Raw genomic sequence first — 24,034 nt, 5'->3', positions numbered from 1 at the left:
TTATTAGTATTTTTCCTATTAAAAACTCACATATAGTCTACTATAGGTATTTCATAGAAAAATATTTTTTTTTATTAGGATAAAATGATATCCAAATACATACGAGGTGATAAAAAAAAAAGTCCTCAGCTTCCACAGCCGTCCGAACCACATAGCGGTTACAAAGACGCTATGTGTGGTTACTTCTAATGTTTTTTGTCTGGAAAAAAGAAGAAAGATGAAGATATTTAAGTAGAGTTGGTGGAAAATATCCAAGCTATGCATTGCATTCTTTAAATGGTTATGCTCTTTACATTTAACATTAATATTATATTCCCCCATGTAATAATATACATAGGAAAGGTTTTTGTTTACAATGACTGCCCTTTAAATATTTGGTTTGGTATTAAAATTTGTTTGTTTGCTATTGGATGTAAATTTTAATGTTCTTCACCTATTTATATTAAAAAAAACTAATTATATTCACTGTTAGTAAATTTGATAAAAACCATTAAATTCATATGGGGGAATGAAGGAAATATGATACTTATTTAACATTAAGAATACGCTGTGCTTCTTATGGCAGTGGGTGCAAAAACAGCTGTTATAGTATTCCGTGAAAGATATCTTTCACAATATATTAAGGGGAGGGAAGTGTGTGGTGTCAACTCATATTTCAGGGAGTTAACACCACTCTATTCTTCAATATGTATTGGTGTTGGTTGAGTGGTCATAGTGACGGACTCCCATCTCTGTGACCCGGGTTCGAGCTTCACCATCACCACAGTGGTGGTCGGCTGAAGTTGGTTTTCTGTCGTTCCCAACTGAGAGGTTCAAATGTAAGCTGAACTCCCTGTTAAAAAGTCTCACCACAGAGAGCAATAGGCCTACAAACAGTACAAGTTTTCAGTCACATTACACTTCACTTCTGAAATACAGATGGCAGCACTGAAAAGATCAGACACAACACTAGCTGTACACTCAGACTGTTGGGTACACACACTTATACTTCTGGCGCAACTCATTATAGATAGTAAATTGCCAATGGCGATAGACTAGAGTTGTGCTCTGTTTGAAAAAAAATAATAATGTATTGGTATGAGTTTTTTCAAATGAGTTCAAGTTAATTCCTAATAAACAGTTTACCTTATGGTCGCTAAGTTTTTTACTATACACAAACAGATATGTTGCCAACTTCATCTCGCTGAAATTTCTTCAACTGTTATTCGGTATAACTATAGTCCCGCCGGTGACCCTAGCAAATAGCGCCAAATCAAGTGTGGAGGAATTGAAAATAATGGCCAAACAGTAGTATAGTGTAATATTGGGAATTAATCAGACTTCTTTCAGCAAGTTATTAGTGATTGAAAAGGATTATAATCCTTGGCTGTAGCCATTTTATCCCCATGTTCGGATCGCATATTAATATGATATAAAATATGAATGTGAAACATTATCCTTGGTAGGTGAAAATGTTTAGTTACCTTTAAATGCATGCCAAGACCACGAGTTGCAACCCAATGCATAATAACATGGGGAAGTTTTTTTTACCGCTCGCCTGATTTTTTCTCTTTTTTCATCCTCCTTTCTTCACTGCAGTAACAATCCTATACTCTGTTCGCTCTAACTTGGGTCCTGATGTAAATAACCCGCTGTACCAATTTTTGATATCACTCCGCATCCTTTCTCTCTATTGGTTGTAATTTTACCCGCCCCTTCATTACGTGTTCCGAACACGTGAGTTTTTTCCTCAAACGCGAGATTGTAAATTTGTTATGAAGAATTTTCCTGGAAATTTTCATAGTTCTCCAAATTTTGTTGAAATAAAAACTGTTGATAACACTAATTTAAATAGAAAGAGGTATATATCTCAAAAAAAAAATCGATAACGTATTCTGTCGTTATCATGGCACACTCCTCAAGAGTTGGGATGACAGGGCTCCAGCCCGGATATCGCCTGCGACAATTCTTGGCATTTTTTTATTTTTCTACGCTAAAAGTTTATTATATAGAAGGGCTGTTGAAAGGTTGGTCTGAGGGCCCGCCAAAGATCACGGCATGGGGAGGAGGGGGGGTCTTGCGGCAGGATGTGGGGCCATGGTCGTTACAAAAGCTTGTGCGAGTTGTTTATTATTTTACGGCAGATAGTGAGAAAACAATAACTTTTTCTTATTACTTTTTTTTTCTTCAGAATTTTACAATTTTATTTCTGAGCTAATTTATGTTGTATGATTTTCCTGGGTGGGATATGCTACCAATTATAACGTGAAACAAATTATGAGCAACTTACCGTTGTGTTGCCCCCTTTTTTTTTCTTGCGGGTCTGTATAATTAAATATTTCATAATAATCCACGGGCTGTAGAAGTTCCAATTTGATGAGAGAGTCATCCACATTATTTCGAATCTTTACTTCAACCTGTTGTTGATAACCTGTTTTTTGTCAAGACGATTTCGGTTTTTTATCCGTGCATTGGTTGCGAGCCATGATCCCAACATCCAGCAGCAAGAGCCCTGAACTGCAATCTTTAATGGGCCCCCAGGCCAGGCTTTCTCACCGGATCTATAGTGTTTGTCATAATGAGGCTAACTGAATCAAAAATGAGCATTACTCTTTCGAACCAGAGTTTCAAAACGTTACCTTCACGTCTACGTGATAATCCTCAGACTTCTTCGGCTCGCCGCCTACGACGAAACCAATATTGCTTCTTCCCAACAAGCTGCTCAAGCAGAAGTGAGAATTCTTTTGAAATGCGTATATTCACTACGAACAATAAGTGACCCCCCCCCCTTCAGCGTACGTGAAAGCGTGTGGATGAGAAAAAAAATCTTATTGACAGAAACTTTGTTTATAGGAGTCCAGAGCAGCTGCAAAGAAATGCATTTTCAAATGGCTCTGCAAAAAATATAGGCACGCATATTTCATTTATGTCATCAAACGATAAAGAAGAAAACTCTTTTTTTTTTTTTTTTTTTTTTTTTTTTGCAAGACCTCTTGAAGAAAGCTATACAAGTGTATATCAAATCTGTTTGCGAATAGGAATAATAATAATAAAATGAAACTTCCGTTTAAAAAGGGGATGGTAATATTTGAGTGAGAAAGGCGTATCCTGTCACCACCCACCCTGAAGACATAGCAGCAAAAACGCTTTGACCGATCTTTAAAAAATATTTTTCCAGTCTTCCAGATAACTGTGAAATAATATGGAATAAATATTTAAAAAAAAAAATTATGAGGTATTTTATGGTACGAGGGGCAAACGACAAAGTACTATATTTTTGGCGGTGTTGCACAGTAAGAAAAGGTGAAATGTTCTTCAACCAATCATTTTGGGCATCGCACACATGCTTTTATTTACATCAGGACCCAAGTTAGAACGAACAGAGTATAGTTATACCAATATAATCCAATAAGCATCCATATCTACATGTGTTCAAAAACCATAGAATTTAACATACGGTACATTGATACTAACTAATTAATGAAAATGTGAAATAAAATTTACAGGAAAAACAAATTCCACAGGCAGTCATTGTGAAGCCTAGGCTCAAAAAAAGCAATTTAACACCTTAAAAATAACAGGAAAGAAATCGTTGCTGGAATGTGACTGCGAGCAGATTATGTAGCAGAACCACTGTGCAATGAAAGCTAAATAACACAACGTTCAGCAATACAACGATGCACAGGAAAAGTTTCATTCAATCGCTAACATACTTGCATGCAAATATGCAAATGAGATATTAGAGGGAACATGGTAAAAATGCTGGAGCTATTACCATATGTGTGATTTCGCTTTTATTTTGTCACGATGGCTCATGACCCCATCTCTCATGATGATAAATAATAGAAAATGAATAAGAAATGCAGTGGCTTTTCACAATGCAAATATATTGGAATATTTGTTAATCAATTAATGACAGCTGGGCCCACTTCATGAGCAGTTATTGACATTTGGATGCACTTGATCTGCATTAGGATTAAATCAGGGGGAAAAAAAACATTTTTTCTGCAGGTTTAAAGCCCTAGTAGATGAACGAGACAGTAAAGCCGTCGTAACATCCAAGCACAGTGAAAATACTCAAATGTGACTAATGTGCCTTATTTGGCGGCTTTCTGAAGTGTAACTAAAGTCCATGCCACTCACCCTATATATATTGCATAGGCGCCAATGTGTGCTTTCGATTAACCCCTTATAAAAACCTTCCGATCACACACCAGACTTTTTCAATTTTTCCGGATATTTATAGAAAAAATCTTAAAAATGCACAAATGGTGCTCCATATAAATTAAAAGTCTCTAAAGAAAATCCCTCAATCTCAGTGTTGTCTTGTTTTCTCAACAAAAATACGGGTAATTGATAATTCCCCGTATCTCACCAAATATGGTACCAAAATTGAATGAAGTTTCCAATTATTGGTAAAATCTTGAGGGGAAAAAATTGGCAATGGGGCGAGAAATGAAGTGCTACTGCAAATCTACGGATGAATAAAAATTCAAGTGGGCTTCGTTCAAATATGGGAAGAAATGGGGCAATTTTCATGGGGAGGGCGGAAAGTTGAATGGGCCAGAATGTCAGGAAAATCTGGACATATGGTCACCCGTTTTCTTATTGATATGACATGTTTTCTTCTGCAAATATTTCAAAATGTTTTGTCACACAGCAAACACTTCGTCGCTAACAAACTACAGATATTTTAATCTGAGAATTGGTACCAATATCATAATATTGGCAATGCTTAGTTGGCAACCATATGTTGCAGGAAATCATGGTTATTGGTATCAGTGGTACTGCTGTTCATGAGTGTTAACAGCTTGAGAATATTGTGCATGAACTTTTAATGTGGTCATCTATTAGGGTGGGTATTAAGAGGGTTGCTGAATTTATTGTTTTTTCCCATTCAAATTATCAAGAGGAGGGTGCCAAAATAAACGCTGGCCCTGGGCAACAGAGTAAATTTTAATTTCTAGTTGTGACCTTGGGAATATCTGTACCATTCACCACTTTCACCAACAAACACTCTAACGGGTCAAACAGCAATACCATAATGGTTCATTCTATTTTTTTTTTTTCACAGTGATCTAATCTTGTTTCTTACATAAGTACTTTTATTTTATAGGTCTGATGTTCACATTCAAGTCAATATGAAAGGAAAGGGTAGAAGAAAGGACCATGACGGCAAGGAGCATGTACTTCAGCTCACAGATTTCTCTGTGGGTGATCCCGGTGCAACATGCTCAAAATATTCAGCAAGTATGCAATTTTTATTTCTTTTTCTACATGTGCTAGCCAGATAGTTACTCAATATTGAAAACCCATATTTGCTTGTATCCATCACTCATTCCGCTCATCATTCATGCGTTGAATGAGCTTTCCCTTGCATTTGTCATTCTCATGACTTGAGGTGCTGTAGCCCAGGTGGCCCTAAAGTACCAAAGGATGTTTAGAGTTGGATACTCGGTTCATCCTTGTCAGAAACTTTCCTGACACAGTGGTGCAATAGAAACGGCAACATAACCACAGAAAAAGATTCCTACCACAGAGAGTTACACACCGAGGGGTTAGTGCACCAACCTCGCGTTGTTGCATCGGACATAGAGAACCGCAGCTAGAGATGTGAGAATATTCTTTGAGAACTAGAACATTCTCCTTGATGTAAAATTTGGAAAATAATAGAGAATATTCTTTTTTTCTTAGATAGTAAAATTTTTTTTTAATTATTTTTGTTTTATACAGTAAAACTTGTCTTTGACGGAATCGCAAAGAACCAATATTTTTTTCTGTTGAACACAGGTTTCTGCTTAATAGAGGTTCAATTCAAATTAATGTGTGAAATTATGTAACAATCTTGTATAAAATTGAAATAAATTAATTGAAAATAAAGTAAATATATTTTTTAATAATGAATAAAGTAATTATTTATTAGTGAATAGTAATTAATTGCTGTATTAAATTTTCATCACTTTATATGATACATTATTCATTAAAAATACATACAATATACGGCATTTACTTAAACATTATGCTCAGGGTTGGGGTTTTGGACAGGACACGCGGGATAAACTGTCGAAAACTGTCTGAAACTGTCCAAAACCTCCAAGTTTCAAAATTTTATGTGGAAACCTTTTGGATTTTTTGTTGTTGTTTTTTTTCATGATACTAGCATATTAAAAAAAATACTATCAGAAAATCTACTAAATCAAAAATATTTCAAAAAGGTGTCATTTGTTTTTTTTCCTCTAAGTAAACTGTTTCACCAAATTGATGGTTTTAAGTTGGAAATCTGATAGTAAATTAATATCACTCATATAAATGTTTAAATAAACACAGTTTTAAATTTTTTAGTTTGTTATAAATGTTATTTCTACTTCACATTTTATTTTTCATGTATGATCATGAAGCAGGTACTGTATTTAGGACAGTGATTGTCCAAAACCCTGCCGAATCTCTCCAAACACTTTTCTTTAAAAAATACATTATATTGAAGGTACCAAATGTGCATAGTCACAGTTATAATCATTGCATTATTGTGAAACTCAACATAAATATTATTTTTTTATTAGATAGCAATATAATGATGTGAATATATATCAATGGTGTAGTGTTTATTTGATGCAAATTGTTCTATTTTGACTTTTCAACCTTTTTCTTTAAATTTTAAAAATTGATCTTTGTATTTTACATTCTCCATTTTTAAAAACTAATTATAAATAAAGGAAAATATCTGAAGAAAATGAGGCCACTATGTAGCACCTACTCATGACTAACAGAACACAGTTTCACAAACACTGATTACGCCTATATGATGATAAAAGACTTCAAGACCCAAAGCTTTTGTTAAATTTAAATTGCTGCTCTTCTTATGAGGCTAGGAGCTAATATTTTACCGAATAAATTCAAGCTATATTTACAATTCTATCGCATGCGGGACAGCAATATGAAAAACACTGGATGAAGGCTTATCAAAAGACTGTCTTTAACACACTGTTTTTTTTCATTTTCATGTCCCCCAAGTTATGCATCAATTGAAAGAATATTTTCAAATTTTGTTATCTTAGAAATCATCTTGGCACAGATAGGGCAGCTAAATTAGTTATGTGTTATCGAATATTAAAAGGCGCAGCTGCTCTTGATTATTAGTGCTCGATTATTACGTAAGTTTAATTTGATTCTGTAGTAATATCTATTGCTTTTTTCTAATTTTCATGCGACAAATTTTTATCCCATTCTTGTATCTTTCATGTTTTCATAAATCTAATATCTAACCTCAAGACAGTTCAGTTTCAATTGTTTGATAACCTGATATCAGTCATGCAACCCTTTACATATATTGTTTTGAATTTTAACATTCTATTATATTTAATGTAATTAATAATATAATATAATTTATATAATATAAAGTTTAATATTTGATTATAGAAGTTACCTCCTTATCAAATTGCAAAGTTTTCACTTATAGTTATAAATAGGATGTTTTGGACAGTTTAGGACAGTTTTAGACTGGAAGGTTTTGGACAGTATGGTAAAAACCATGGTAAATACCATGGTTTTTACTGTACTGTCCAAAACCTTGCCAACCCTGATTATGCTATATTCAGTCCATTACGTACATTAACTATTCGCTTCGCCAAATAGTGAGTAAAAAATTAAAAACAGTAGCTATAAATAAATTTTTATTTTTTCCCAGTGGTCAATAACAGTTTTCTGTATGCAGTTCGCACCCTTTGTTGCCTGACTTTCAGTAAACATTTTTGTTTCGAAAACCATACAAAAAATACCTTAGTCATTATGCTATAAAACAAAATTTTTGCAGTTTTTTGTTTTGACAGCATCTGTATGAAACTTCACACTATACTATTTTTTCTTCCGAAAATGATAATATTCAGCTCATCTTCTTTTTGACTTTCTCTAAAATTTCCAATGAGAGTGTCTATATCATAGTTTCCCAATCTTTTTTGTCCTATCGCTCCCTTTTTCAGAAATTTTTTCTCCCATCCCCCCCCCCCTAATGCAATCTAATACATAGGCTCCTATGTTATTCCCGTAGCTTCTGCTGCTCCCCTGGAACTTTCCATTGCCTCAGGGAGATTAATTTAAAATTAGATAAATTTTCACAAATAAGTTCAAAACAAAAAAATTAAACCAAAGTTGATTGACAGAGGGAGCTATTCTTGTATAATCATCTTCATTTGAGAAGATACAGAACTGTTATTTTCTTCAATGTACAGTACACACAACTTTTAACCGAACGATGGTGATATCTTACGTTATATTTATTGTAAAAAAATAAGAAAGGTATTCTTCTTCGTTTAAGACCTTCCATAAGTGTATTAAGTTCATTTTTTCTTAAGGGGTCATCTAGATGTTAAAACCAGATCCAACTTTTGAAAGTTCCATGGTAACCCCATTTTTTTCTTCCATATTTGGATTCAGAATCTCAAGAAATACTGAAATACCAAATTTCATCAATTCTGAACAAACAGTTAGTGAAATATAAATTATTGAAAAATTATTGAGCATAATTGCTGAAATAATTTAGGTATCTCATTACTTTTAATTTTAAATGATAGATTCTAAGGAGCCAAACATAATTTTTTTACTCATTTGGAATTTGGCTTTTTTTTAAATATGAATTATGAATTATTAAAACATATTTTAAAAATTTATGAATAGAAACATACATTAATTTTCACTTCATTCCAATCAGCATAGTCGAAAACATAACAAAATCAATTTTCATTCCAATCTCACCTCTATTTCGCAAGATATGAGCGATTATATGAAAATGACCACTTTTAGGGACCATATACTAGATATAAATTTGAAACTGATTGAAAAATTTCTCATGGCAAATTATGCTAAAATGTTTAAATATAGAGCTCATAACGTTACTGAAATGGGCATCTATTGTTTTAAGTATACAGTGATGCGATAAATAAGTCATCCATCCAGTTTTACAAATATTTTTTTTTTATCAAGTTATGTATTGAAATTGTTTTTATTATTATAATATAATATTATGATTATTAATATTCTTGAGAATAGTCTCTTGAAGGTACTACTACTATTATGAATTGCTACAGAAAATAAGAATTATTCTCAAGCTATTTATAATAGTCCTTTCAGAGAGAATATTTTTAATTATTAATCTTGATGAGAATATTCTCAAGTAATTTATAGAGATTATTTATTAATAATATTACATGTTATAGATATTCTTGCGAATATTTTCTGGAAGGACTATTACAAATTACTGGAGAATATTCTTATCAAGAATAATAAGAATATATTCTCAAGTTATTTATAATAGTAGGCCTTCCAGAGAGTATTCTAAATGTTCTCCTAAGGATTATTCTCAAGAATATTCTCCTAAGGATTATTCTCAAGAATATTCTCCTAAGGATTATTCTCAAGAATATTCTCCTAAGGATTATTCTCAAGAATATTCTCCTAAGGATTATTCTCAAGAATATTCTCCTAAAGATTATTATCGAGAATTTTATATCTCTAACCCCAGTTAATAGAGATGATCTCTGAGAATGTGAAAACCCCTTTAATTTAAAAAAAGAATGCAGATCATAAAGTGTAAATTTATTTTGTCTGAGGATAGCTTTCTCTCTGAATATCCAGTTCTATAATCTTATGCCGCTTCTTAAATTTGTTGAATCAACCTTGGCTTCCTGTGAAAGACTCGTCACCATGGGACTAATTTCTGAATGAGAAAGAGGGGCATCATAGTTTTAAGAGGAGTGTGACCTGAATTTAAATAATATGTGTTTTGCTGAACAACCAAACATTGATGACACCAGTTGGAGGTGGGGCTTCTCTCCAATGCTTGCTGTACCCAGGGCACTTTCGTGAGCGTGATTTTCACCTTAAAATTAGGTGATTCCCACCTAAAAACAAAATACTTATCGATCATATAGTCACTTCAAATATATTAATTTGAGAATACACGTTCTTAAATTCCTTCCCATGAATCTCAATAGTGATGCAATCATTTTTGCTTACACAAAGAATAGACTATGCCTACTACTAAACCATACATGCATTTCGTTCATATTCCTGTGTGTCACTTCAACGAATTACTACATGGTGGAATGTGTGTGTACTTGTGAACCGACCGTGAAGCTTGTTTCTTTGTAATGCTTGTTATAGGTCTGCCATCAATTTTTTTTAACTGTGAGTGAAGTGTTATTATTGAATATTTGTACCGTTGTAGGTGTGTTGGTCTCTGTAGTGAAACTTTTAATGGGGAGATTGGCTCGCATTCGCTCCTCTAAATTGGGAGTCACCGAAAACCAGCTTCAGCCAACCACCACAGTGGCTACATGAGAAGACACCGAAGACAGTCAGAATCCTAATTGGCACCAATAACTAAAACATTCTCTCGATTCGAGGCATATTTTTGTTGATCTTTTTTTAATTTTAATATCAAGCCTATTCTCATCTTCGATGACCCCTAGATGTTTCACTAAATGCATTTTTGGGCTATTAAAAAGGTCTATAACCTCTCATTTCACAAAATCACTGGTGAAAGTCTCTGATCTGCTTTCTCTGTTCATCACCTTATTTGAAAAATTTCTGGTTTCTTTATTGCAAGGAAAAATCCTCTGATTTTGCTGATTGAAAACAAGATTTCATCAAAGAAGAGGATAGGCTGAGATACATCAAGAAAAATATTATCAACAAAAATATGTCATGAATCATGAGAATGTTTTGATTATTTTTGCCAGTTCAGATTCTGACTGCAAACACCTGCTGTCTCTGTGAATTCAGAGATATCATGTAAAACAAAGTATGTTGCGGCACAGCAATTTATGTCTTGTCTAAGCAAAAATGATTGTGCTAAAGTTTATATTCATGGTTCCAAATTCATTCCAACTTCGAGACACAAATCAGAGCCGGTCTACCATTCATAAAAGTCTCTCTGCAGATAACAGGCTGACCTTCAACATAATACTTACATGACATGAAAATTTAAGCATTTATCATCTTCACTTCAAAATGTGGAAGACAGCGGCACCAAAACGAACACAATTCATCAACATCTCAGAATCCCCTGCGAATCAAGTTTGGATCATGACATATATCTTAAGAGCCCCAGCCACTGTGCGGTTATGTAGGCATCCTGCTGGACTCTCATCATGAGAATCAAAGTTTGAGCCCTGGTGACAGCGCAGTAGTGATCGGCTGAAGTTATTTTTCTGATTTCGAGATGTGAATGCAAGCTGGTCCTTATTTAAAAAAGTCTCTCTGCAAAAAGTGGGAAGACCCACAACACGATACTGAAAAATTCAAGCATTTACCATCTTTACTTCAAAATATGGAATATAAGTGGCAGCACCAGCAATAACACGAAACAATAACAATTCTAACAACATGAATACATTAGAGGTCACACATACACCCTTATAACACACATTCCGGCATGTACCGATTTGTTAAAAATTCAGCACCGGTATGTGTACAAGCTGCATGTGTGGTCAAGTAGTAGTAGTTGAGATTCATAGGAAAGAATTTAGGAATGTGTTTTTCTCTCTGATTAATATATTTTAAATGGCTATATGATTGCCAAGTATTTTTTCATTTGAATATTTTAATGTGGGAATTGCATTCATGACAGCACCTTCAGGTTAAAGGAAAGGCCTATATTAGAATGTAATGCCAATAATATCAGAATTGCCATTGATGTTAATGATCATTGCCTTCTTCCATGAAACGGCACCACTCCTTGAGTGTGTTGCTGTCTGAATTGAGTTAAAGCTGCTTGACCAAGCTTTCTGAATCTACTTTTGCTTATTTATTTGTAGTACCTTTTGATGACTGTGATTAGCTGATCCATTGCGATTCAAAATTTTACTGACTATATCGTATATTCATTATTGACAATCAATGACATTTAGATTTGGATTATTAACAATCATTCGATTAACTGACAATTGCTAGCTTTTTTTATGAGATGGACTATATGCCATTATCTTATAATCTTGTTTATAATTTTGATCTGCCCATTGGCATTTGTTGTTTAGATTTTAATTACTTGTTATATGATTTCAGATTGATGATCGTTTTTACATGTATTTGATTTTTTGTTGCCTTCGTCTGAGGCGACAATGTTTTGTTGTTTATAATAAAACTTTCTGGATGCACCCATCCTTTTTCAATATCTCTCTGATATAGGAAGCTGGGTATGTCCGATCTTCAAAGGTCAAAATACTTTTTGATGTTCACCCTTTTTAGAGGCTTTGTGGAGTCAAATTCATCAAAAAATTCTTTGATTTCTGCTTTGTGTTATTTCCATTCTCTGACCACCTTTTCTTCCTAACATCATATTCTAGCACCATTTCATGATTGGTTAGCCATTTTCCAGTCTTTTAATTGTTTCTATTTATTTATTTTCTTATTGACACCACAACTCTTTTCCATTTGTTGCTAAAACTAGTCTTGTTCTAAAAATGAAAGTGATTAGTAACAACTGACTTTTGTCAGACTGTGCCTCAGTTGATAGTGGCTCTGTTAGTCAAGGTTCTACTGTACTCGCAAGAGTAGACATTTTGTTGTTTGCACATTGGAATATATTTTTATTTGAAAGAATGCTCTTAAACCAATTTTTCTGCATTTATTATTAGAGGCATATTTACGGGGGGGACTAAGCAAACTATAGCCCAGGGGGCCAAGTTTAGAGGAGTGACAAACTTGAGGGATGAATGGTTGAGAAAATTAGTGTAATGGGGGGAACCACACATCTGCCTCTGCCAGAGAGCGGAAGACTTCTAGAGTGTGTGTGTGCAATCATGTGAGCGACCTAGAAAGTGAGTAACCAATAGAGTGGGAAATCAGTTCAGTGCATAACCAAAAGAGTGACCAAGAAAGTATGCAAGCATATCAGTGACCAAAAGAGCAACTTAGAGACTGAAGCATATTTGCAGGGAGCCCAAGTGGGCCCAGGGTGGAAAATTTGAGGAATGTGTGGTCAGAAAATTAGACCTGAATGGCAGAAGGGCGACGAAATTTGTGTAGCCATCAGATGGCAAAAGTTTAAATCCACCTGTTTCCAACCATGGTGTTGTTCTTGATTCGGTCATGGTGTTAAGTTAAATTTTCTAATATGCCCATGACTGAACAAAGTGAGTATGACAAATCACTAAATACATCAGAAATTTGAATGTTATATATATTATATGTATATATAAATTTTTTATCTGAAGAATAAGTTTATGAGGATACTAATGATTTTTTTTAACATAAGTTCTGCAGAAAAAGGAAGATGAGTGCATTACAGTTGAAGACTTAGATCCATTACAGTTTGATCTTGAATATTTGCTGGTAGCTGTCACAAAGAGGCGGCATGAACTGGAGAAAGAAATGCAGATGTTGTCTTCGTTAAAAAATAGGAAATCTTTAACATGTGATAAACAGGTAAATTGCTCTTTACTTATAGAAAATTGTTCACTATGTATAGCACTGTGGTTTTTCAATTAGCATTCACAGGGTCGCATATAGCCACTTTTCTACTGGAACAACTTTTGTGGGCTGGAGGTTGTGCACCTCTGCCCTAAGGGTAGCTTTGACCACTGGTTGAGGAAGAACTTATTTATAACTAAGTATATTTGCTATCACTGCCAGCAATAACCCTATCGATCTAATTGAATTGTCATCAATGGAAAGTATACCTCAGCTTAACAGGGATATATGCAAAACAATGAGTTTTCGATCACCCTAGCAGGCACATAGAACTAGCCTGAAGAGTGACCTCATTTTTTAAATATTTAACACCAAATTAATCAATCAAATTTGATAGAAATGGTCTCGCTGCTGGATTTGAGAGAGAGTAATGATCAAGAATGGGAACAATGCAAATAAAGTAGAGCTGAAAGGGGGAAATCTATGGGCAAAAAAAAAATCAATGATTCTGATTCTTTTTTTAAAAAATATTGTTAAAAGAACTTTTCTGAAAGTCATGATTATTCAAAAAAAAATTCAAAGAATAATGGTTTTGACAGGAATCCAAAAGCAATGGTAAAAGAAGTCGAATGTCCGAAGGAAAATCTACCACAAAGAAATGTAAAGACAACAGTGGCAAAAGTCATACTCCTCCAAGGCAGAAAGCAAAAGTTGCACAGGTTGGATTGTTAAATAAGTGTTTTATTTATAAAACTCGCTTGAATTTGTTGTCTATAGAGTTAAACACTGAGTACATTGTCTGGGGTCTGTTCAGCCGAAATTTGGGTCAGTTTTTTGGATCCTTCACAAAATAAAAATTAACAAAACCATAAATTTGGCATTTCACTTTTGTACAATATTATTGTTTCAATTCCACAAAATTACTTACTTTTCGCAAAACTAATGATCATCTTCAAAAAACGGGTCCTTGAAACAAAGTCTGGACAGACCCCTGATTCTTTTCCAAGCAATTGTGTATGTGTGTGTATGCTCATGCATGTCTGTTCTTATGTACATGGGAAAAAACCCCTGATCTCTTTGATAGAGTCCTGTCTTCAAAATTATAAATTTTTTCATTCTATCTCAAGATGTGGTAATGGGTCATAGAAATAATGGGATTTGATTGTTGGCATAATGAATTGAAAAGCCCTCTTGTTTAAAGGCACATAGGAAGACTGTACCACTGTCAACTGGTTTACTTGTGAAAGTCTTGCCAGTTATGTGGTTGATTGTGTGATATCTTCTTGCAATAGCATTTTCAGATCCTCATTTGTAAGTCTGCTTACTAAGAACCTGTGCCTGACATATTTAACCATATATTTTACTAGGACTTTTTCCTAAATTATAACATTAAAACATATGCAAATTGTAGTGCAGCAAATAAAGTTTACCAATTGTCATGCTCAGCTTTATGGGCAAATTAAGTGCAGGTTTGAGCACATTGTATATCAGTTGCAGCAGGAACTTCTGCCTACCCTAAATAATTTGTGACAATTGACCCATAACAATATGATTATTTGACCTATTTTTGAGAACGGTTTTTACAAGCTAAATTAGATCTTATTTGATTTGGACAAAAATTTTGTAATGCAAGTTGTAAATGATTAAAAACTTGATAAATTGGCTGCATTCACAAAGAAAAACTGTTCTGGGCTGCACTCAAATGATAACTTACCAGAACACTTGAAAGGCAAACTTACCATATCAAAAAGATTGCCAGCAGATTTTTCTCCCTGCTCTTTTGGTGACAAAAAACACTAGGAATCCACTCAAAACGAATTCGAAATACAGTAATACTTCGGTTTTCGTTGGCTTTGGTTATCGTCAATTTTGGTTTTCGTCGATTATTTCAATGAAAAATTTGTCCCGTTTTCGTTGGTTGCCTCAGATTTTGTCGCTGTACCCACAAGATCTCTTTGCTAATTCTTGTTCTCCTACTCAGTGTGCCATTGTTTTTTGTTCTAAGAGCATCAATCACCCCACGCGTCTAGCCAAAAAATTCCATGGGACCAAATAAAAGTTCCAGAGCCAGCAGCCCTTTGAAGAAGAAGGCAGGAAAAAGATCGAGTTGAAGAAGGAAATCATTGAAAAATATGAGAGTGGCATTAAGATTGCTGAAATCGGTGTGTGTGTGTGTACAGAAAGTCGCCATCCACGATAACTTCTATTGTGACAGACTTCTATTTAGACAAAAGAGTATGTGCTAACGAAACAAAGATCACAAACAATTCAAGATGTAGAACAGTTATTAATTTGGATCAATCAAAATCCGTTGGAAGAGGATTCCGTTTTGGAGGCCATCATTTGTGAAAAGATCAGACTGTTGTATGCCAATTTCACCAAGAAAATGCTTGGGACAAATGCTACTACTAAACCAGACATGCACCTCGTCCATATTTTTCTGTGGAACCTCTAACAAATTGGTATTGGAATGTGCATGTACGTGTAGTGAAATCTGGTGTGAAGTTTTTTTCTGTGGGACGAATGCTAATGTCTTAATGATATTAAGGCCAAGCAGAGGCTGGTTCAAAAAATTTAACAGGCGCACTGGCATACAACAGTGACACTAGGCACGGCGAAGGCTCAGTTTTTAGTATTAAACACTATATTTATTCTCTATAAAATGTGTTTTTGGTATTAATTTGGAGAGTCTAGAATGAATTAATTGGATTTACATTGATTCGTATGGAAATAATTGCCTTGGTTTTCATCGGTTTTGGATTTCGCTGATTTTTTTTGAACGGATTATGGATGAAAACCGAGGTGTCACTGTAGTAGTAAAATATTTATGTCAATTTAAAATTACTTGTTGGGGATATTAATAGTTGATGTTGACCACTTGAACCTCTTGGATTAGACTATTTCTTTTTTATTACTTGTTACAGGTTTTTGCATTTTTAAATTTCCGTGATGATGATTAAAAATATTACATATTAATGTTGTACACATAAGATGTTTACTGATGGAATCTATCTTTCAGCCAAGTAGGATATCAGAGACTCCAGTGGAACCAGTGAAACCAAAGAGTGACACACCAAATCGTTTTTGGGCATCCATAGAGCCTTATTTTGCTGATCTGACTCAAGAACACATAAGGGTATGTAAATATTTGATGTTAATATTTAAATTTTGCAGTGTCATTTTCTCATCATTATTGTGTTAACAGCATCGGCTAATTTCTTGCCAACTTTTGCATGCTAAATTTGGCCTATCATATTCAGAGTGGTTGAAGCTCTAGTATTATCAGTGTGCTGCTGATTAAAGAGAATCATTTATGCCATGAAATGTTAAAAATAATTAAACTGCTGCAGTTGGTCCTATGGGTCGTGGTCTTCCCACATTATCATCCAAGTGTGTCTGCCAGGAGAACCGCTGCTCTAAACAACTGGTAGAATGTTAATGTTTTAGTGGTTAAAACATTTGATTATGTTCACTAAAACTTGAAGGGAGAAAAAAAAAGCTGTGTCCACATGTTTTTTATATAAAATACAGTAAAAGCCTGTTATAATGAGTAACAGCTTATAATGAGAATCCCACTATAATGAGTGATTTGCAAGTGATTGTCAAATAGCTGAGGTTAAAGCTATAAAATATATTTGGTTGTAGCTAGTTCAAAATTAGGGAGCATTTGCTATAACGTCAAAAAGTATTCTTAGAAATGCCAGTTTTCTTTCTCTTCAAGAATCAAACATAATGACTCTTATCATGGCACACGCTCCTTGTAAAAATTATTCTGAAACATTTCTAACAAAGAATGGACACAGAAGAATCCAATTTTTGCAAACCCCTCCTATTTTTGGGCTTTCTCACTGTACACGTGGGATGCATGATAGGGTTTTTTTTTTTTTGTGTGACTTCTGTCTTTCCCTGACTGAGACCACGGGACCAGAAGTTTAAAGTCATTTTTCGAATGACTGAAAAAATCATGCTAAAAAAGCTTTCTGAAAAGCTGTAAAATGTTGATGAATTCATGCAGCCATGGCATTGATCAGTGATATAATAATTGAGAATTTCAATTGTTCAGTTGGCTGATTAAATTGCTTTGATAGCAAAACTATACAAAACTGTCTTGGGAAATCAACAGGTGGGAGACCAAAAATCAATTTCATATCAAGAGTTCTTTTCATTTGTTAATATTAGAATGAAATTATCTATGAAACACATTTTAATGCATGTAAAGCAGCAATTTTGCTCAATTTGCATAGCCCGACAGAGCAAAAATTGGAAATTCACTTATTATGAGAAATCTGTTATAACAACAATTTTCCTCATGATTGTAAACTGTCTTTATAACAGACTTTTAACTATCAAGTATTTTGTATTTTTAACTATCAAGATTTTTCAGGAAAATTGTTATAAAATCTTTTTTTCTAACTTTTCAGTTTCTGGAAGATGAGATTAATTCTTATGAACATGACTCTGAATATTATGAAGTGCCTAACCTTGGAAAACATTATGGGTACAAATGGAGTATCAAAGAAATACAGGAAGAACAAAAAGAAGGTGTGTAAAAAAATTTCCTCTCCTAAACTTCAGCATGCCAAACTATGAATCTTAAGATGGCTACACACATAACTGTGATCTTGAAGCATGTGTGTTCAATATTTTTGTACAAGCGTGCTGGGGAGCATCAATAGAATTTTGCACAGGCCTTTGTAATGTATGAATGGATTGAAGATTGAATAAATTTTGATAATTCATGCTCTTGCAAATGAAACTGAAAGTGTGTAGAATGCAAGTGTTTTGTGTAAGCTCAGTTTTTTATGCTACAGTGAGCTCTACTTGGTGCTATTATTTTTCTGTTGGAGTTTTTCTTCCATATACAAAGACAAATACTGCCTAAGTAAATGTGCATCTCACCTGAGCTTGACATATTCCAAGTACAAACCAGTGTTCTTGTGTAAGCATGCTTGTACCTTGTGGTGTTGACAGGAAAATTGTGCATGCTTGTCTAGTTTACAGCTGCCTTTAGATATTTACTTTCTGGTATGATATCCTCTTCTGGTAGGGAATTCCTCTAAATTGTAATGATGGATTTTTTTCCCATCTCTTTCAAGGAGAAAAAGTAAATGAAAAGCTCAAGGGAAGCAATAATGCAACATCATATGGCTCAAGTGATGCAGAGAAACTGTTGAAGAAATTCGAAAAAGAAAAGTAATTTTTTTTATCAATGATGCACTTATATCTCTGAAATTATATTTCATTGTTTGTTCATGTGAATTTCCTTTTTTTTTTTAATATTGCTTAAAATGTTGTTAACCTAAAAAACTTTCTAATAACATCCAAGTAAAAAACAACATAATTTCTCGTTATTTCGCCTCAAATAAATTTGAATGAATGGAAGGAAGATTCTGGAATATACAATGAAATTTTGAGATACATTGATTAGAATTATTATCAGTTACGAGAAAACAAATGAGGTTTTTCCAGTTCTATAATTTTGATTTGGAAAAAGTAGAATTGTGATGCAAAAATTATCATTCCATAAATTATACATCTTAAACTGAGTGACAATGTTTAATTTATTGTTTTGTCATTTGAGAGATATTTGTATCTATATACTAGTGATGTCATTGAAAATATTTTAGTGCTTCTGTGAGTGCTAAAGGAAAGGTACTACAATAGAAGCCTGTTATATCGTGTTAGGGAACATGATTTACCATAGTGTTGTAACCTAACCCTGGTGCAATAGGGTTGGTTTTCTTTGTCATGAAATAACAGGGAACACACATGATGGTGCCTGCAATATATTTTCATTTCACAGTTCAATAGAGTTCTATTGTACAGAATAATTAATGTCAGTGGATACCTTTATTTTTCTTCAGTTAACGTGAGAGAAACCATCTCCACCTTAATTTATAATCAAATCTTGTTTTTATAATTTTTCCATTTGATGCATATTTGATTTCCTTTTCACCATATAAATATTGTTTTCAGTGAAGCACAAGATAAATCAACCTATGGGCAATTGACTACCTGTATAATTAACTGCCTCATTGAAGAAAACATTGTCACATCAGTTGAAGATAATATAGACTCGGGACGAGGTATAGTTCAAGTTATTTCCCCCCCCCCCCCCATCTACTGAAATCTTTCTTAAAAGAATATAGAGTTTAATTTGTATCTTCAAAATTATATTTAGTCCTTTGAGTAATAATTCTTTCAGTGGATGTCTGTAATGCATGTTGTCCAGGCTAGAGGTATCAAAATGTGATGACTATAGTGAGAGAACAATACACGATTATTTATTAATTTTAGTTGCATTAAAGAAAGTCTATATTTATTTGCAAGGCTAATGAAGTTCAATATGAGCACCATTAGTGGCTCCACAGATGTCCTAATAGTATTCAATCTTTTTCCAAGTGTTTATTAGCATTCCAGGTGTTATTGAATCAACTGTTGCAAAGGTATACTAAAAATACAGATGTGGAAGACTCCACATTCTACTCATTTCACACACAACAGACATCACTGATTTAAATCCAGCTGGCCAAAAGGTAACTAAATCACAGACTGAATCTGGCATTGTGGCGTTCATGCGTTGACTGGCAGTCATCGCAGAACTGCTGTGACAAGTATCTTAAAGTAGTTGTCTACAGGACATACGTAAGTGTTGTGTTGGTAGAAAACTTAGAGCAGTCCCCTATTGACTGTGCAGCATTTTCGTGACTAAGTATGTATGGTTCTCTTAGTATAAGCAATTACTTTTGGATACCTTTAGCCCAGACACCCTGTAGTATATTTATTTTTCCCATTGCACTCATTTTTAAATTATTGAGTCACATATTATAAGAAATAATGAAAGGATTGTATACCAAGTAAAAAAAAATGGTAGTAAATATAAGCACACCATAAAAAGGCAAGAAAATAAAGAAAGAAATACAACCCTCAAACCTAAGGAATTTCTAATGGATTTCTCCATGTCAGAGATTGTGGCATCATTACTCTGTGACTTCATTATTCTCTGCCACACACAAAAATAAATTGATGCGGTAATACAGTGAAAAATTTTGCTTTGACATGCTCAAAGAACTTGCTGCGACATGCTGATGACCTACATCACCTGACTGTATTTTCATAATCTCCAATTGCATGCATAAAGAAAAGTGGGCGAAGGCTGACTTGTTTATACCATTTCTCTCTAACCCAGTTGTACATGTAACTGCCTGTTCTGCTTTGATCGTCCAGTGATGTGTGGCATCATAACCTGACCTACTTTACTAGTGCGGTTGAAGTGAACTGATACAGTGTCATGTCTCTAATTGGTTAATCACAGTTCCATTATTGTTACCGCAGTGCCATCATTTCTTCTGTGAATATAAGTCTATATGTGAGATGAATGTATATATTCTTTTGTAATATTATCTCAAGGAGCAGATAAAGTTGCCCCTGCCCGCACTGAAATAAGCATTACTGTGCATGTATGAGGCACGATCAAATTTGCCATTCTTTATAGTAACTGAATAACCCGTAGTTTTAGAACATGCTTCATTTATGTATAGATTATGACTGAACGGCGCCATTGGGTCAACCAACATTTGTGGATTTGCAGCCAAAAAGAGCTGTGATATCTTTCTTAGATCGTGAGGTCAGCATCGCAGTAGTGATCTGCCTCACTATTTTGCATATATTTATCTTATATTTTTTTGGTATTTACTGATATTCTCACAATGTAATTGCAATGTTTCCTCCCCCCCCCCCCACATACTTAGATGGGAGTACTGGTTCCACCAGTGACAAGAAACCCAAGATGTGTTTGAAGTCAATAAAAATGGTCAACTACGTAGAAGTTGAAAAAAGGCTTCAGAAAACATTGGAGGAAATAGGTGACTGGGTTTTTTTTAATTTTATGACTATTCTAAGTAGTGATTGAGATCATAAAGAAAATCAACTTTTCAATCTGTGATTTTCAATCAAGTTTTTAGCATATTTCTCTGCAGGTGGTGGTTTTCCATAAAATACATTAATGACAAAAAAAAGTATCGAAAGAGGTTTAATTGCTTTTTGTCTTTGTTTAACATCTATAAATCATGGGTATCAAATATGTTTGCTTCATCATGTTTGATATATCGGTCCATAAAAGCACATAAAACTAACCTATGACCTATCATAGTCCTGGCGGATCATCCTGAAATGATTTACAGCCAGCTAAGCCCATGACGGAAAATATCCGAATTTACTAAATTAAAGTGCATAAAAATAGAAATAAAGAGAGAGCAAGTGTAAATAAAGAAAAATTATATAGAGCATATTATAATCAAGTTGGAGATTTCGGATAATTTGATGCTCTGGAATTTCTCTAGAGACCCTTCCCCAAACATAACTTTTCAATGAACGGAAGTAATTTTTTTTTCATAAAAAGATCTTGAAAATTGAGCATCAAATTTGATTCAATCTCAAAAGGTTAAGCATCCCCATGTACCGTAACTCATATATAACTTTAAATACTTTTTTCTCAGAAGTTACCCAATGCAAAAAAAAGTTGAACTTAATTCAGAAAAGTCTATGAAACCGTATTGATTTGTTAATTAAATTAGCTAAAATGGTATTGCTTAGAAATTTATGGCAAACTTCAAGAAATATGCAACTGTGGAAAATCAATCCTAGAAAGTTTAATATTTTATATCCCTCTTAAAATGCCCCATTTATTGTAAATGTCTTTTTAATTTTTTTTCCTTCTCGTGAATATTGAAGGCATTCTAAGCTGTGACGAGTCTGAACGTGATAATCCTGAAGATGAAGTGTTCATGGAGCTAAGAAACTTACAGCAGACTTTGCAAGCTTTATCCGAACACAATAAGCAGCAGAAAATGAAGCTTTTGGAAATTGCTAAGCAAGAGATGGCTCGGCAAAGTCTACGAAAGAAATTGCAAGTTGTTGATGCAGAGGTTAGTTCTATTTCATTGAGATCACAAATTTTTTACCAATTTTATTGTTGAGGGTGTCATACTATAAGATGATTGTATGATTCGTATTCATCAGGTTATTACAGCAGTACCATGATAACTCTACATTCCAAGAGTGCAGATAAATATATATATGTTGCACATAGTTAAACAATTTTATTTCATCAGATAATTTTTTTTTGTTAATTTATAGATGAAGTTTTTCATGAAAATTTTTCAAATAATCTCGAATTAGGGTTAATAGCACATAGCATGTTGAAATATCTCTTATTTGTGAGTGAGCAGTACAATTGCCTAAAAAAATTAGGAAAATTTTCCTATTCGCTAAAAAATTTAGATCTTTCTCACTCAAAAATTTCAGGTATCATTCACACTTATTCGTGACTTGTAGTCTATATGCTCGAGTTTTCAGATTCCAAACAGTGGGAAGCGACCCTATCCCAAGGTATGAGGGAGAATCTTCATGTTAAAAATCAATGAAACCAAGAAGTGTTGAAGTAGAGGAGAGCAAGGTTGTGTGAATATTTATGGATTTGACCAATGCATGGGCAATTTCAAAAAACTTAGTGATAACACAGAACGAATTGTAGTTGATTTAAACCTTTATATCCGACATTATGAAAAGTAGAATAAGAAAATTATAAAATAAATTAAAAGTATAAATGTAATCATAATAAATATTTATCCTGTAAATTATTTGGTAGATCATTTTAGTTCTAATTAAAGACAAAAAAAACGTTTTGAGAAACAGTTCAAAAAAAATTTATCTAACCTGGTGCTTTCAAGTACTGTCGGGATATAAAGGGTTAAGCCATCTTGTGTCAAGTTAGAGGTTTATTTTAATTAAATTTAGTATTGTGCCAACCATGAGAATAAAAAATTTACAGTTATCAGGGTTCTACTGCATTTTTTTTTCATTTAAAACATCATAATATTGAATGAAACTATATTTTTGATTTCCAGATTAAAGAATGTCAGAAGAGATGGGTGATCCAGAAGAAAAAGAAGAAAGCCATTTCAAACAGCGACAGAGATCAAATTCAAAAAGTGCTCAAGAAGCGAGAAGACCTAATCAAGAACCTAGAAAGCAAAGGTATCTCCATCATATGAACATTTCATTTTGAATGCTACTCGAGAAACTTATTTGATAGATTGTTGTTTGCTCGAGTTAATGAACTGCAGTGAGGAAAATGCAAGACGTGTTTGCGATGTTTCTCACTTTTTTTCATCTTAGGGGGCAGAGTATTTTTTCATACGACATATTTTTGAATTTTTGTATACTCACCAAACATTTCTCATGAAGTTCGTTATGAAAGTTTTTTTCTTTCTTTCGTGTGTGTTTGTACGTATACCAGTAGTCATTTACAATTGTGTGATGGCAAATTGTGTTCATTGTAAATCATAAAAAAATCTTGCCACAATGTGCTAGTTATGGAATTTATTTTGTACATAAATTTAGAGGATGTTTATTTTCCATTGTTTGAGTGCACCGTCTTGTTGTTCTGAACCAATTTCAATAGAAAACCGTACCAAGAATATTTTTATTGACGTCATAGGAAATATGATATAGACATTGTCTATATCCCATATCTAAATACAGTGCAGCAAAGTATATGTTAAGGTAAATGTGATAAATCTGGTAATCATGCATAATCACCGACCATTTTGGCAAGTTTAAAACACATTGTGAATTTATTGCATTTATA

The 24,034-nt window shown here is 33.7% G+C and overlaps 1 protein-coding gene across 2 annotated transcripts; it reads left to right on the top strand.

Annotated features, from left to right (window-relative positions):
• Positions 1-134: 134 nt before the first annotated feature.
• Positions 135-23,797, top strand: Ada3 (transcriptional adaptor 3). Of its 2 annotated transcripts, XM_089245569.1 has the most exons (12): positions 155-279; positions 5,096-5,229; positions 7,035-7,130; positions 13,229-13,398; positions 13,983-14,102; positions 16,403-16,519; positions 17,805-17,925; positions 18,480-18,576; positions 19,360-19,469; positions 21,135-21,248; positions 22,117-22,310; positions 23,292-23,797. In XM_089245569.1, exons 4-12 carry the CDS (start codon positions 13,345-13,347, stop codon positions 23,436-23,438), a joined length of 1,074 nt encoding a protein of 357 aa, XP_089101695.1. In that variant the 5' UTR covers positions 155-279; positions 5,096-5,229; positions 7,035-7,130; positions 13,229-13,344; the 3' UTR covers positions 23,439-23,797. The 2 variants fall into 2 exon arrangements, with proteins under 2 accessions (XP_089101694.1, XP_089101695.1); XM_089245568.1 differs by lacking the exon at positions 7,035-7,130 and having other exon boundaries at positions 135-279.
• Positions 23,798-24,034: the final 237 nt, after the last annotated feature.

The sequence above is a fragment of the Pholcus phalangioides genome, unplaced genomic scaffold (assembly GCF_987345545.1).
Source record: "Pholcus phalangioides strain wild (caught in Gottingen) unplaced genomic scaffold, Ppha-v1.0 ptg000003l_1, whole genome shotgun sequence".
Classification (NCBI taxonomy): domain Eukaryota; kingdom Metazoa; phylum Arthropoda; class Arachnida; order Araneae; family Pholcidae; genus Pholcus; species Pholcus phalangioides.
Note: the sequence above shows the minus strand (reverse complement) of the source record. Positions and strands in the feature narration are given on the sequence as shown.